Source organism: Melanostigma gelatinosum (assembly GCF_949748355.1).
Source record: "Melanostigma gelatinosum genome assembly, chromosome: 10".
NCBI lineage: Eukaryota > Metazoa > Chordata > Actinopteri > Perciformes > Zoarcidae > Melanostigma > Melanostigma gelatinosum.
In genome coordinates this window covers 6,896,326-6,911,436 of record NC_136643.1, presented here as the reverse complement: position 1 = coordinate 6,911,436, position 15,111 = coordinate 6,896,326, and the positions used below count along the sequence as shown (strand labels likewise).

Here is a 15,111-nt window from a genome sequence, read left to right as displayed (position 1 = left end):
CCAGCTCTGAGTGAACCATTTACACACCTCATTGTGGACTGTGTGGGTCCATTGTCATGTTCCAAGTCTGGTTGTAAATATTTGCTCACAGTGATGTGCCAAACCACCAGGTACCAGGTATCTGTTTAGGTCAATCACAACTAAGGCTGTGGTTAAGGCGTTGTCACAATTCATTTCTATATTTGGCATTCCTAAGGTGGTCCAGAGTGATCAAGGGTCTAACTTCTCATCACATATGTTTGGGCAGGTGTTGAAGTTGTTGTGCATTAAACAGAACCAATCATCTACGCAGATGATTGGTTCTGTTCTGTTCTGTCATGCACAAAGCCAAGGAGCCTTGGAAAGGTTCCACCAGACCCTTAAGTCTCTTCTGTGGGGATTTTGTACCGAGTTGGAACGAGACAGGGAAGAGGGGCTTCCATGGTTGATGTTGGCTGCGAGGGAGGCTGTACAGGAGAGTACAGGTTTTAGCCCAAATGAGTTGGTCTTTGGACATTCTGTGCGTGGTCCCTTGGCAGTACTGAAAGATGGCTGTGCGGATACTAACTTGCCAGTGAGACTAGTGGACGATGTGAATGGTTTTCGACATCATTTGTTGGTAGCTGGAAGTATGGCACAGGAAAGGTTGTCTGTATCGCAAATTAAAATAAAGAAGTTGTATGACCGACGTACAGAGCGACATGAGTTCAGTCCGGGAGACCAGGTTCTAGCACTTATGCCTATTGTTGGTTCGCCATTTCAGGCCAAGTACACAGGTCCATACACAGTCATGGAGAAAACGTCTGAGTTGAATTAAGTCATTGCAACGCCCGAACGTAGAAAGGTCAAGTGTCTCTGCCACATAAATCTCCTGAAACGTACTTCAGGCGTGTGGTGGACACTGACTTGGGTCAGGAGGTGAAAGATGGGGTTCATCCGGCTCTTGCGGTAGCTTCAGAGCTTTTTGTGCATGAGGGAGATGGGGTGCCAGAGCCTGATGATAGTCTCCTGTATGGGCGTTTGAAAAATTCAGAATCACTTGTTAATTTAGACAAGTTATTATATATATATATATATATATATATATATATATATATATATATATATATATATATATATATATATTTGGTTTCCTTTGGTTTCGCTGACAACACCCACACTTCATCCCACACACATCCACGTTGACACGACTGATATTATTGACTGACACACTTCATAACTTTAACTATTTCTTCATTTAGTTAAATAAACATTTTTACGTTGCCATCATTTGTTGTGTCTGCCGTATTTCTCATGGCCTAGGAGCCGGGTTATGACAACTTGTCTTATCACTTAGAGTGTTTAATAATCCTAATAAAGCAGTTTGAGTCTGTCTTGAGTCGTATGAAAGCTGAGTCAGAGGGCGTTGCTCGTCTGGATGTGGGGTGGGGGTAGAGGGGTGTAGGGATGGCGCGTCTGCTGAGTTAGAGAGCGTCTGTCATACGTCATGTGAAGACGAGTCGAAGAGGGAGTGGACGAGTTCGTTGTGCTTAAATACATGTTCTGGGCGTGGCCCTGTTCCTGAACAAACTTTATAAAACTACATTTTTTCGGATGATGAAGTGATAATACACATGATAACACTTTCAAAGTTTCATTTGGAATAATTTTGAGCAGTTATGAATGTCATATCTGTCAATCATAAAAATATATGAATCATAATTTGTGTCTGTGTGACTGTAGAATGGACTAAAATGGGCTGTGCCTGCTCGATTTACACAAAAAACACATTTTTCGATGTGGGATAGTCCAACGGGAGCCATGCGGGGGTGTTTGACAATCTCCTTGTCTGTTTACTGACTAAAAATCGGAAAATGCTGGGCGAACCCCCCTCCCAACATGGATTTGTCCAGCTCATAGTTTCACCTGCCATTTGCTCATTCAGTGAGCCAGCGCATTTATACCACTCACAGACACACATCACAACATGGGGCAGACAGCTGCGCCAAAATCCGCTGGAATAGAGCCGTTTTTCGTCCATAAAATCATCAAAACGTAAGTTTTTTACCCAATGTTTTTTGTCGTGACCTGTGGCTGATATTGGCATGTACCCCCATAACTTTTGAACGGTTTGAAAGAGAGTTATTTCGAAAACAATACGCGAAGCGGGGTCGAAGCACGGCCTGTGCACGGGATGTGCTCATCCGCCAAAATCGCTCTGTGCTTTCTCATCAGACACCAAAACAAAGAGTATAGTACTGCAGTTTTTTGCCCAGAAAAAACGTGGTTTTGTGGTAAAACTTGTAGTATTCTTCTAGATATGATCTTAGTTCATGTATAATTGTGTTTTGCAGTGTGTAAAATGGCTCCCCTGGTTGTTTCACCCACAATCTCTTTGTTACACAGGCATTTTTTTTAAATTTGTTTTATTTTTTATTCGATTCGCAAAAGTGAATTGTACACCACCCCCCTCTAGCCCCCTTTAAAGGGGGCTCTCGTGTTCAAGAGGTTGTTTAAAACAAGCTGTGCTGGATGCAGAGCAACTGAGGAAGATAGTAGCTGTGCAATGAGGAAATAAGATAATGGGAAAAATATTTTTATAAATTTCAATACATGTAGTGTATTTAAGGAAAAATATTAAATTATAAAATAGATAACTTTGTGATTCTGCTTAGGCCAGCAGAGAAGGCCTTGCAGGCCCTGATGGCCCACCCCTGCCATACATACATGTCGGCAAAGTGGTTATATATCTTTTTGAAATTGTCAGTTTTGAAATACAGAGTACTAAACTGTTTCAGGTGACGATCACTCTGCTGGGTGCAGAGGGAAACAGTGAACCGCATCACCTGGCTGATGCAAAGAAATGTGTGTTTGAGAGAGGTGCGCTGGATTTCTTCCTGCTAACTACACCCTTATCCCTGGGAGACCTGCAGGGCATCAGACTGTGGCACAACAACTCAGGAAGCCATCCTGCTTGGTAAGCAATTACAGAAATGTAACCCCAAATAATCATCCTCAAAATGTATGTATCTTTTATCTCATTACAGGCTATTAAACATGAGCCATGGCATTTCCTCTAGTGTAGTCATGATCTAGAACACTGTGAACATACAATACAATAAATACAATATGGCTTGTTTTACTATTACCCTGATGTTGCAGATGATTACTTGCTCTTCTTTTCAGTTGTATTTTTCTCATATTTCTGTTTAGCAAACAATGTCATTTTAGAGTACTATCTCAAGGCTACCTTGTCTGTAATTTAAAAGTTGTAACATCCCTTGCATTTTTACAATTTAAATTTTTTTTTCTCAGGTATGTTGGCAATGTCATGGTTCATGATATACAGACAGAGCAGAAATGGCATTTTTTATGCAACTCCTGGCTGGCCATAGACATAGGTGATTGTTCCCTCGATAAAGTTGTACCTGTTTCAACAGAGATGGATTTGAAGAGGTTCAGGTAAGGTAAAAGAGGGAGCAAAATTGTATTCACAAACACACCATTGAAGTCTGAATGTGATACCCAAACAGAAATGTTAATAATCAGAGATGATGATCAAATAGAGACAAGTAAAGTACAGCAATATTTTTAAAAAGCAACCGTAACCGAGTTTGTCCAGTAATTCAATTTCTTTTTTTATTACAGTTTTTGCTAAGTACAAAATAAACCGTAAATGAGCCATTGAGGGCTCATTTGTAGTATACTTGTTCACATCAGTGAACACCTACACTCACTGAGCTAAGTAGGCCACAGTACAGTGTGTTTAACATTTATTATATGGTTGCAGAATGACGAATAATTAATTTGAATTCAACAAAAGTAAACTGCGTGGGCAGCGAAGAAATTACTGAAAAGAGATTTCACTAGCTTAGGCCCCCACCTCGGCCGGAGCGAGCCTTCGTCGGTTGTTTGGAGTGTGAGGAATGGTTGATGGAGATTTGGCCTGATGCGGTTTGGGGGAGGCTTAGCTGAGGATCCACTGCGGCCCCACGTGATGCTGTGGCTACTATTGGTCCGATTTCATAGCATTTCATAGCAGAACGACTTGGCATCTGCTTGCAAGATCCGAGGCTGGTCTACGGCAAACGTCGGCCATCGTGGAAACCCCCAAAAGACGGCAGAGGGAGCGGCCTCGTTGTTGGCCAATTGTGTGGGTCCATCGCTGGAAGATTTTTTTTTCTCTTTCTCTCTCTTTCTTCTTCTTCTTCCTCCTTTCTTTGCTCTCTTCCTCTCCTTCTTTCTCTCTTTCTTCTCTACTTTGCTGTCTTTCCTTTTCTTCCTCTCTCTCTTCTTTTCTTTCTCTCTCTTCTCTTACTTTTCTCTTCCTTTCTCTCTCTTCTCTTACTTCTCTCTTCCTTCTTTCCTCTCTTCTTTTTCTCTCTCTGCGATTCGTTGTTGCGTGCTGCGGTTCGTTGTTGCTTGCTGCATTCAGTGGTTAGGTTGTTGCGTTCAGTGGTTGCGTTGTTGCGTTCAGTGGTTGCGTTGTTGCGTTCAGTTGTTGCTTGCTGCATTCAGTGGTTGCGTTGTTGCGTTCATTGGTTACGTTGTTGCGTTCAGTGGTTGCGTTGTTGCGTTCAGTGGTTGCGTTGTTGCATTCAGTGGTTGCGTTGTTGCGTTCAGTGGTTGCGTTGTTGCGCTTAGAGAGGGGGACAGCTTAGAGAGGGGGACAGATGCAAGAAGACCTGGCAACCCGGTGCCAGGAATCTGCCTAGTGGGAAGAGTATGCGTAGTAGGAAAAGCGGGATAGGGGAGGGGGACAGAGGAGAGGGAACCTGGCAACCCGGTGCCAGGAATCTGCATAGAAAAAGCAGGATAGGGGAGGGGGACGGAGGAAAGAAGACCTGGCAACCCGGTGCCTAGGTACGGCAGAAGAAAGGTGGTGTAAGAGAACAGTAAAGGGACAGCTTAGAGGGGGGGACAGCTTAGAAAGGGGGATGGAGGAAAGAAGACCTGGCAACCCGGTGCCTAGGTACGGGCAGAAGAAAGGGTGTAAGAGAACAGTGGAGGGACAGCTTAGAGGGGGGGACAGCTTAGAGAGGGGGACAGAGGCAAGAAGACCTGGCAACCCGGTGCCGACAGCTTAGAGGGGGGGGCAGCTTAGAAAGGGGGACAGAGGAAAGAAGACCTGGCAACCCGGTGCCGACAGCTTAGAGGGGGGGGGACAGCTTAGAAAGGGGGACAGAGGAAAGAAGACCTGGCGACCCGGTGCCTGGGTATAGGCAGAAGAAGGGTGGTGTAGGGGAACGGTGAAGGGACGGACGGGTGAATCCGGCCAAAAGGTGGGATGGAATGCTGTGGAAATGGAATGGAGGAAGATAGAGTCGGCGTCTCTTGCTGCTTTGGAGAGTTGAGTTTGCCTGAGGTGGTGGAGGGGGATGAGAGGTGAGGCGCTGCGACCTGGCAACCCGGAAATTTGTGGGTTTTATCTCCAATTAAATCCTAATTCCTCACTCATTGGTTGCTCATGAAGGTTTGACTTGCTTTTGTTCCCCCTCTTTGCTTTTGTTTTTCAGTAACTTGTTCTTCATGAAGACTACAAAGGATTTCAATGACGGACACCTCTGGTACTCTGTGATCAATCGACCTCAGAGCAGCAACTTCACTTGTGTTCAGAGAGTTTCCTGCTGTTTTACACTGCTGCTCTGCACCATGCTGACCAGCATGATGTTTTATGGCATCCCAACAGATCCCTCGGAGCAGACCATGGACCTGGGTACAACACATATCCAAAACAAGGAAATTTATTGAAAAAAATAAAAATACTTTTTAGAATTTTGAATTCTACCGTGATGCACTGTTTATGTTGATTAAACTTATATTCATGAAAGTAATTTGACTAAATTAAAATAATACTAACCCATTTAATGCAATGAAACACTTAATTAAAATTTAACATTTTGTAAAAGATTAATTTTTCACTAACAAGGACCACGCCAATAACAGTATGAGTTTTGAGAGGTTTATTATGTAGTGGAATGATTGTTAGATTGAAGAAGCGGAAGGGGTCGAGGGATGAAATAGATATAGGGTAGGGGTAGAGGGATGAAGGGGAGTCGGGTAGAGGGATGATGGGATGTGGGGGTAGGGATGTAGGGTAGGGGTAGAGGGATGAAGGGATGTCAGGAAGAAGAAGAGGAGGGTTTGTAGAAAGGAGGTTAGGCGATCGATGGGGGACCGTTTATGTCCGGAGGCTGGCGGGAACGGGGGGACTGGAGACTGTAGGGTGGGGGCCGTCTCTTCGGAAGCTCTGGCGGTGCAGAGTCCCCAAAAGAGAGCTCCATAAAGACTGATGCCGATGGCCGTTTCTGGAGTCGTTCGGTATGGAACGAAGTTATGAGAGGTATGCAGGGGAAGACCAACAATCACGTATCTTGAGGATGTGGTCGGAAATTCCTTGGCTTGAAGCGGTGGAGGCGGCGCCAAGTAAACTCGGGGGGTATTCTGGATCGGGCCAAGATATGGCGAAAGTGGTGGTGAGCAAGGATCTTGCGGGGTGTTCGGCTGGCTGAACTTGGGCTTAAGTAGTCGCAGATGGGTTCGTACGGACTTGAGTAAGAGTCTGGTTGGAAAAGGTAGATGGGTTGAGGTGGACCGTATAGGTTGGTCTTGCGGCATTTGAGGTGATAGACGACTGTGTCGGGAGGATGTATGTGATGTCTGATGCGGTGGCATTTTGGGACGGATGGAGTTCAAGGCGGTGAACTCAGAGCAGCGAAAGAAGCTGGCAAGAACGTGGACTTGAATGCTTTGTCCATGAAGGGAGACGGATGAGCTGAGGGTGAGGATGCCGCAGGTGAGGAGGTCCGAAGTGAGGGGCAGCCGTTTAGGCGCTATATTCCGAGTGGATGGCAATGGTCTTAATGGGCCGTCCATGCCCCAAAAGAATGACTACTATGACTATGGAATGCGTTTCGTAGATCGCGGAGGAAGGTGTGGGGGATAAGAATTCAAGCGGCCAAGGACCAATTGTCACTGTAGAAGCTGTCGAAGCTGATCGGGGGTGCTGCGTCTGTGAAAAGCTAGATGTCTTGCGGCTTAGTGATGTGTTCGTGTTTGTTTGATCTATTGATTCTATTTATTTATTTTATCTGGTGGAGGAAAGCCGAGTGTTTAGACCGTGTGCTGGGTTTGAAGAAGGCCATGGTGGAGCGTCTGGGCCTGCAACGTAGTAGCTGGCTACGTAATTAAATAGTCTTCCGTGCCAGTGGGTGGCAGTAGGTAGCACGATAATGACCGTGGTGATTAATACAGTAGATGCACCGAGGTTGCGGTGACAAGATGTTTGTCCGTATTCAAATGAGCAATTTTCCGGCTGCTCTTAGACGGACGCATGGCGGAGTGATACGCGTCCTTCCGAAGGAAACGAAAAGGTACCGGTTGTTGGGATCGGTGGTAAGGACTTGAAGGTGCTGGTGATGTCTGCTCAGGTGGGGAGTGGCTGTTTGGGTGCAGCGACCGAGCTTGTTGGCATTTCCCAGGAGATGTGGGGATTGTGTGTGGATGGCTCGATAATTGGGCGAGGTTCATGTGGTTACCGGTGGTCGACAGCCTGTGTTGTGTTGAATGGAAAGGCAGGAGCGAGGGAAAAGGAAAAGATGCTGGGATGAAAGGATGCATGTGCGTGGGTTGGAAATGCAGATTGGGGAAAAGAGGCTGCAGGGTGCGATATCCCTGATGCAGAGAGAGTAAGGAGGGGGTGCGATACGAACTGGCCCTCTAGAGGGACAGGTGTGAGAGACCAGGCTTGTCTGGACGTCGACGTAGTGCCTGACACTGGTGGCTCGGCAATCGAGGGAGGTGTAGTGCCGAGCAGCCGTGAGCAGTTTGGAGTTTGCTTTTCTGTCGGACTGATGGAAATGGATGTTGAGCTGGGTGAGTGCATACTTCGGTTGAGAGACTGTCCACTCTGAAATGCGGGATGTATGGGGTCATCGGAGCGTTGGCGTGGGGGAGAAGGGTCGCTATGGTTTTGGCCATTGCTCGAGCGGCTGGATCTCGAGGTGGTGGAAGAGCGGCGTTGTGGAGGGACGATCCCTGGGGGTTCTCCTCCTGGGGTTGTTGGAAGGTAAAGGACCGACAACTTCAGAATTGTCCGAGGATAGGGTTAGCTGTGGCTAAAACAAAGTGAAACTGGTGGGGGGGGTGGGGGGGGGGGGGATAAGTCAGAGAATGCTGGAATTGTCTGCTGGCAGAGCTGTGGAAATGTGGAGGGAAAAAACTCCTCACGATGAGAGTGTAGCAGACCAGCACACGTGGACTGATAGCTTTTCAGTCACACGGCGCTAAAAACGTTACCGAAACTGGTTTACCGTCAGAAAGGATTTCAATCCTGCTGTTGCAATTACAGTTATGCAATGGTGTACATTAATCTCATGAAATATTACACTATTAACCCACTTTGGAAAAAACTCTCCCCAGTCCCAGGAGAACACGTCTTCCCCCGGACCCTAACAGGAGAGAAAAACGCCTTTCTATATCCCGCCCTCATATTCGTTCGCGACTCCTCCCCTTCCGTCTATCTCAATTTATATTGGCTACCTACTCTCACACCTCAGTAAATGCCTGTCTTCACATCTCGCTCTCCCTGATCAGCTAACACATTCAAATCCTGTCAGTTATGTCTTACTCCCTTCTATAATCCTACAACACTTTATGTTTATCTTAATTATGCATTCCCAAAACCCTTATGATTATGACTAATTATAATTCTTAATTATGAATTATTAAACACTTTTATTATATCTACTAACCACCCCGGTTTTTGCTCAAATTTCTTACAGAAATGAGGCGCGTTTAAGATAGGATGGCAACGCTAGTGGGGGTAGGGGTGGAGGAAGAGGGGAGGGGGGGAGGAACAACCCCGAGCTGCTCTCTTAGCTGTGCCATATCTGTTCTGTTGTTGGAGCGGTCTGTGCAGCTGGGGTAGCCGCTAGAGGTGGGAGCAGTTAGCCGAAGTTGGCCGAGATGGAGAAGTAACCTGGAAGGTAGAAGTAACAGAACATGAAAGGATGCCAGGATGGGGGGATGGATGTGCCTGGCTTACTCGTGAAGTTAAGGGGAAACACATTGCGAGGAGATGTCTCTGGCGCGGGGGGAGCTTGACGGCCAGAGTCAGTATGGCATGGGACGACTTAACTTACACTAAAACACCTCTCCTGAACACCGTATATCTGACTCCCGCATGCGGTTTGACAGATATTTAACCGTGGCTCGTCTTGAAGAGGATCAATTCATAGCCTTGGTACCGTCTCATTACCCTAATAGGGTACTTATTGGCCGTATTAAAATCAGATTAAAGATTCACAATCAGAGTATACAACGTGGCCCTCTGGAGGGACTGATGTAGATGGATGGGCTTCTTCCGCCATGTGCTGCATAATGACGTCATCGGCGCGCGCCTGGCGTGGCGCCGGGAACCCGGAAGTGCTCTGGAGGCTCGGAGCGCGAGAGGGTGTTGTGCTACAGGTGCTTGAAAAGTTTGGAAAGTTGCGCTGTGTAACAGACTGATGTAAAGGACTGTTGTATTGGATGATTGCTTTCTTCGTTTGAGAGACTGTCCACTTGGAGAAGTGTAATATATAGAGACTGTTGGGGCCTCGGAAAGGCGAAAGAGGGTCACGGTGACCGGTTTCAGCGGTCGTTCGAGCACCTGGAACTCCGGCTGACGGGAGAGCGGCGTGGGTGAAGAATTCAGAGGATTAGGGTCGAAGGATGGGATTCCACATCGGGATCTCCCCCCCCCCCCCCCCCCCGGGCTGTTGGAAGGCGGGGCGGACGGCTTCGGAGTTGACGGAGAATGGTTAGAGGGCTACGGGGAATGTGGATGGCTAAACGCAGCCGAAGTTGCTAGCAACGAGCGTGGTGAGAAAAGAGGGAGCTTCAGGATATGGCTGGTTGTCCGGAAGGGTTGAGGAGAGCCTTTGTGAAAGGTAAGCGGTTTTAAGAGGTTGTTTGTCTGTCGTGCCTCGAGTTGAAGCGTATGAAAGCTGAGTCAGGGAGCGTTGCTCGTCTGTCTTGCATCGTATGAAAGCTTGAAGCTGAGTCGGAGAGCGTTTGCTCGTAGGGGTCGAGGTAGGAGCGAGGGGTAGGGATGGAGCGTTGCTCGTCTGCTGAGTCAGAGAGCATTGCCCGTCTGTCTTGAGTCGTATGAAAGCTGAGTCAGAGGGCGTTGCTCGTCTGGATGTGGGGTGGGGGTAGAGGGGTGTAGGGATGGCGCGTCTGCTGAGTTAGAGAGCGTCTGTCGTACGTCATGTGAAGACGAGTCGAAGAGGGAGTGGATGAGTTCGTTGTGCTTAAATACTCTGTGCAGAGGAAATGAGCGGTGTTCTGGGCGTGGCCCTGTTCCTGAACAAACTTTATAAAACTACATTTTTTCGGATGATGAAGTGATAATACACATGATAACACTTTCAAAGTTTCATTCAAAAACTTCAAAAGAAACTTTAAATGTCAAAGTAATTGCCATTGGGAACTGCCCTGATTTTAAGACAAAATACATATTCATGAATTTGTGGATGACAAAAACAGTGTCTTATCTCTGTCTCTCTCTCTGTGTTTTTTTCAGGTCAGTTTGAGTTTAGCTGGCAACAGTTCATGATCGGAGTTCAGAGTTCCCTCATCATGTTTCCCATAAATATCCTTATTGTTAGCATCTTCAGAAACACTCGTCCTCGGGAGACATCTTGTTGCAAGCGAAAAACCAAAAACCCAGATGCCCTCGAGCAGAATTGGTTCTCACAGACTACCACAACCAACACAAATGTCAATGTCACTTTAGACACCGTCATCAAGGTAGGTGCTTCATGTTTTTCATGCGGTGGGTAGCTATTTAAAGTGTTTGCCTTGAATATTTAAGCACACAAATTATATATAAATCTTTTATGACACCCCTTGTGCATGTTCCAAAAAAGTGATGGATACATAAATAATTCAAAATTCTTATATTTGCATATGTCCTGTATGTAATCATACATGTAAAAAAAAGAAAAACCTTGGCATTTGAAAATTTTCTTTCTCAGGATATCTCAAAAATTGCCCATTCTCTGTCAAAGACTGTTACAAGCAACATACCGAGCACAGAGTCTGAGTTTGGACCTGGACAAGAAGTTGATATCAATGCTGTTCTCTCCGTGGTCGAGGACTTCATCAAACCGAATAACAAAACCCCTGACGCCGCCCAGCCCAAAACGCAGAGCTTTGGCAAGCTTGTTCAGCCTCAGCTACCAGGTGTGTACCTGCTGTAGATGGTTGATACTGTGACATTGTATAGACTTTATTTGGTACAGTGCACTTCATTAGGATACAATGTCGAGAGAAAAAAGGAGAGAGATTGAAGGGAAGTAACAAAAGGAACCAAAGTTTATGGTGAGTTCAGAAACTTCGGTCATAGGTTTAGCTCATCACAAACACACAGGCACACTCCCATACATAGGGTCGGGGCACCTGTTGCTAGTTAGCATAGAGCTAACAAGCAGTTACTACGTTGACTGTGTATATAATCTGTAAAAAAAATGTTATACATGCAACATGCCTACAGTTTTTATAACTGACGCCAATAAAAAGTTATACACAGTTTAACAAAATTCTGCACATTTCCAGAGGGCAGTCCTGGGTCAACAGTGGAGGGGATTCAAAAGAAGAGCAACAAAACCCAGTATCTGTACCGGCAGCTGTGTCACATTGACAAAGAGCTTAGTCTGCTGGGACCTTCCGGCTTCCCCAACCCACACAGCTACAGCCAGGCTCTGCAACAGGTCCAGGGCATCAAGGGCTTTCTTCAAAATCAGCTCTTCACAGTCAGCTGTGTCAACCCAGATGAACTCACGGAGAAGAAGTACAGAAGAGACTAATTTAAAAAAACACAAGGGTGGATTTGCATGTGTTAGCCCGTTATCTACAAGCTGTATATTTATTTTTGAATTGCTCACCTTTTTGTTTATTTCATCTTCATATTTTTTCTTATTCCATCATAATTATTTATTAAACAAATAAAACAATGCAGTTGCTAATGGTAACCACTTTGGAGAAAGTTGCTGCTGATAAGTATTGTATTTACAAATAATGAATAAAATGGTCCCTGCCCACAACTGTGACAACATTTGAGATTAATGGAACATTTTCAAAAGTCTTAAATTCTGGCTTGTACCACCTATTATTCATATCACTGCAAATTGATTTTCTTTGTGTCGAAATTACAGGAATTGCAGATTGGGCAGTGAGTTTGGAAAATGACTGGCAGTCATTTTTAAAGGAAACTGTCAACATTTTGGGAAATGGGCTCATTCACTTTCTTGCCAAGAGTTTGATGAGAGTATCAATACCACTTCAAAGTCTTTAAGCTAGAGTTAGGAGATGGTTAGCTTAGCTTGGCAATGGAAAAAAAAAACTTGCCTGGCTATGTCAAACGTTTTAACAATTTGCCACTAACACTATTAACCAAGACACCCTCTGTAAAACCACAACTTTATATTTGTTTTTGCAACGATTAAACAAAAAAGTGAAAGGTGGATTTTGTTACTCAAGCTATTTCTGCCCGTTTACAGGCTTTATGCTAAGCTAAGCTAACCAGCTTCATACTGAGTATACAAACATGAGAGCGAGAGACTGATCTCAGTAACAGATGTGTATTCCTTAATGAATAGGAATACACATCTGTAGATAACGGGCTGAAACTTACAAAACCATAATGTGGTATGGTGTAATCATTTTAAGAAGTATTTTATTCTGTCAGTTACTCATGTAAAATGCAGTACTTGCACTTCAAAAGAAAGCTGCATTTGAGTGAATGGTATTCTTTCAATTGCAGGTTGAGCACTGCAGACAGCACTGATGGTGATGGTAGTCAGAAGAAAAGGGTGTGCTGTCATGGAGGGCTACCCTGGTGGTTTCTGTTCGTGGGCTGGCTGCTAGTGGTCGCAAGCAGTTTCGTATCGGGATATTACACGATGCTTTATGGGTTGAAATTTGGGAAGGAACGCTCTGTGAGCTGGTTGGTGTCCATGATTGTCTCCTTTTTTCAGAGTGTTCTTGTCATTCAGCCATTGAAGGTGAGAAGAAGTTGGCTTTCTCTCTTCATACATCACTCGTAGCTCAGTATTTCCAATATAAGTAATTCTTTATGTTTCAGAAAACTTTATTTCATAATATTTTCATATTTTAAACTCGTACAGAGATCATTCTTCATGAGCACATGCCAGATATTCGATGTGGAAAAAAACTAAAACAAAGTTTTACCATTTTACCAACAAAGTCACCATTCCCTGTGATTCATGCCTTTTACCACAGGTGCTATGTGTTGCAGTCTTCTTTGCACTTGTAATAAAGAAAGTTGATGAGGAAGATTTCCAAAATGTGGAGTTTGAAGGAAATCTAGGTAAAAAACACTCCCAAAATACACTTCATTGGTCTCAAATGTTGACTCATTCATTATCAGAACAAACAAATACCTCTTCACCCACAGGTGATTGTAAGGACCAACAAATGGTCAGACGGGATCGCAGTCTCTATGAGCCTCCTCCTGCTGCAGACATTGAGAAGATGAGAAGGAAACAGATTATGGAACAGAAAGCCTTTGCCCTCCTCAAAGAGATCTTGAGTAAGTATAAAACACTGTTCTATGGCCATAAATCAAAGTATATGAATCATTTATTGTATTAATGCAATCCAAATAAATCTTTCACAGTCATTCATAGGCTATAGCAGGGGTCTTCAATGTTTTTCAGGCCAAGGACCCCCAAACTGATAGAGAGATGGAGCAGGGACCCACGACTATATATATTGTATAAAATTGTGTTTTATATTAAATGGGTCTAGTACCGTGTATACCTCTTTATTGTGCATTCAATACTAAGCTATTCAAATAATACACAGGTTCATATATTCATGTTTTTATTTTAAACATGTGCAAGGTAAAGCGAGTAGAGTGGCCGTGCCACTGCCTTTTATATACATACCTTGTCAGCTGATACCAATGCCAATATCAACATTGTCTGTAAATTGCAATACATGCTATACAAATTGATGCCTATTAGTGCCACTGCCATGCATAAACATACCTGTTATCTTTCATACAATACTGAACTATTAAAATAATGGACAGATTCATGTTTAGAGAAAAAAAAAGATTATTAGGGCCCGAGCACCGACGTAGTCGGAGCGGAGGACCTATTGAATTTCTAATGTTTATTATTCTTATTCTTATTTTTAGTGTTTCGTCGCAAAAAGGAGGTGCTTGGGATATTGTCAATTTTGTGAAATTTGGCACGCAAGCCAGAATTTGCGAAAATTGCAGTCTGATTGGGGTGTCCAGCTGCGGTATGAAATATTGGCTCGCTAGCGCCCCCTATTGAGTAGCCCCAACATCAGGTTTCACCCAGCTGTATGAAAGTTGGTAGGTATGTGGAACGTGATGACACGCACCAAACATCCTCTTGGAAGTTTTCTCTAAACCAGGGATTCCCAAAGTGGGGTGCGCGCACCCCTGGGGGTGCGCGAGCTGCCTCTAGGGGGTGCGCGAGAGAAAAGATGTAATGGCGGTGCAGTCCCGTCTCCTAAAAATTACGTTCCCCCAAAACTAAAATGCATTCTCAATTACGTTTGACCACAAACGTATTTTCTCCCTGATTACGTTTGTGTTTGACACATTACAAATACGTTTCTCATCAACATATCTTTGCTGTACTCTAGTCTTTATTATGTTTCTGTGATCTGCCTCGCCTCTGCCCCGCCACCCACGAGTTGTTGCCCCGCGGCCTGTTCCGAGGGCTGACAGACCTGACGATCGGGTGCCTCGCGGCGGGGGCGGCTGGAGACCTCGCGTCCCGGCGCCAACGGGTGAGCGCCGGCCACTCGGAACCGTAAAACCAAGTCCCGGATTTCACCCGGGGACATTCTGGAGGTATTGTGACCGGGTGATGTGCCTCGTTGCTGGGGAGGTGCGTGTGTGTATGAGCGCATTTCTGCCGGAGACAGGCGGCGTGTTGTGGTAGTATTCTGACCGCGTAATAGGAGAGGCGGTGGTGGAGAGGGAAACAAATGTTAAAGAAATGGTGGAATGTATGATTGGAGAGAGAGAAGCGAACAAGTTGGACGTGATCCCGCGTCCAACAACACTGTGTCGCGCGCATCGATGCTTTGTCCGAAGACATCCTG

The 15,111-nt window shown here is 45.1% G+C and overlaps 1 protein-coding gene across 1 annotated transcript in view; it reads left to right on the top strand.

The window, feature by feature from the left end:
* The window catches only part of LOC306783061 (polycystin-1-like protein 2), a gene marked incomplete at both ends in the record, with an annotated part of 64,646 nt that overhangs the window by 31,733 nt on the left and 17,802 nt on the right, over positions 1–15,111 (top strand). The window contains 7 exons of the mRNA XM_079276592.1: positions 2,757–2,935; positions 3,274–3,420; positions 5,475–5,674; positions 10,526–10,752; positions 11,013–11,187; positions 11,560–11,794; positions 13,449–13,555. Coding sequence (XP_079132718.1) covers positions 2,757–2,935; positions 3,274–3,420; positions 5,475–5,674; positions 10,526–10,752; positions 11,013–11,187; positions 11,560–11,794; positions 13,449–13,555 — 1,270 coding nt within the window. The remainder of the gene's footprint in view (positions 1–2,756; positions 2,936–3,273; positions 3,421–5,474; positions 5,675–10,525; positions 10,753–11,012; positions 11,188–11,559; positions 11,795–13,448; positions 13,556–15,111) is intronic.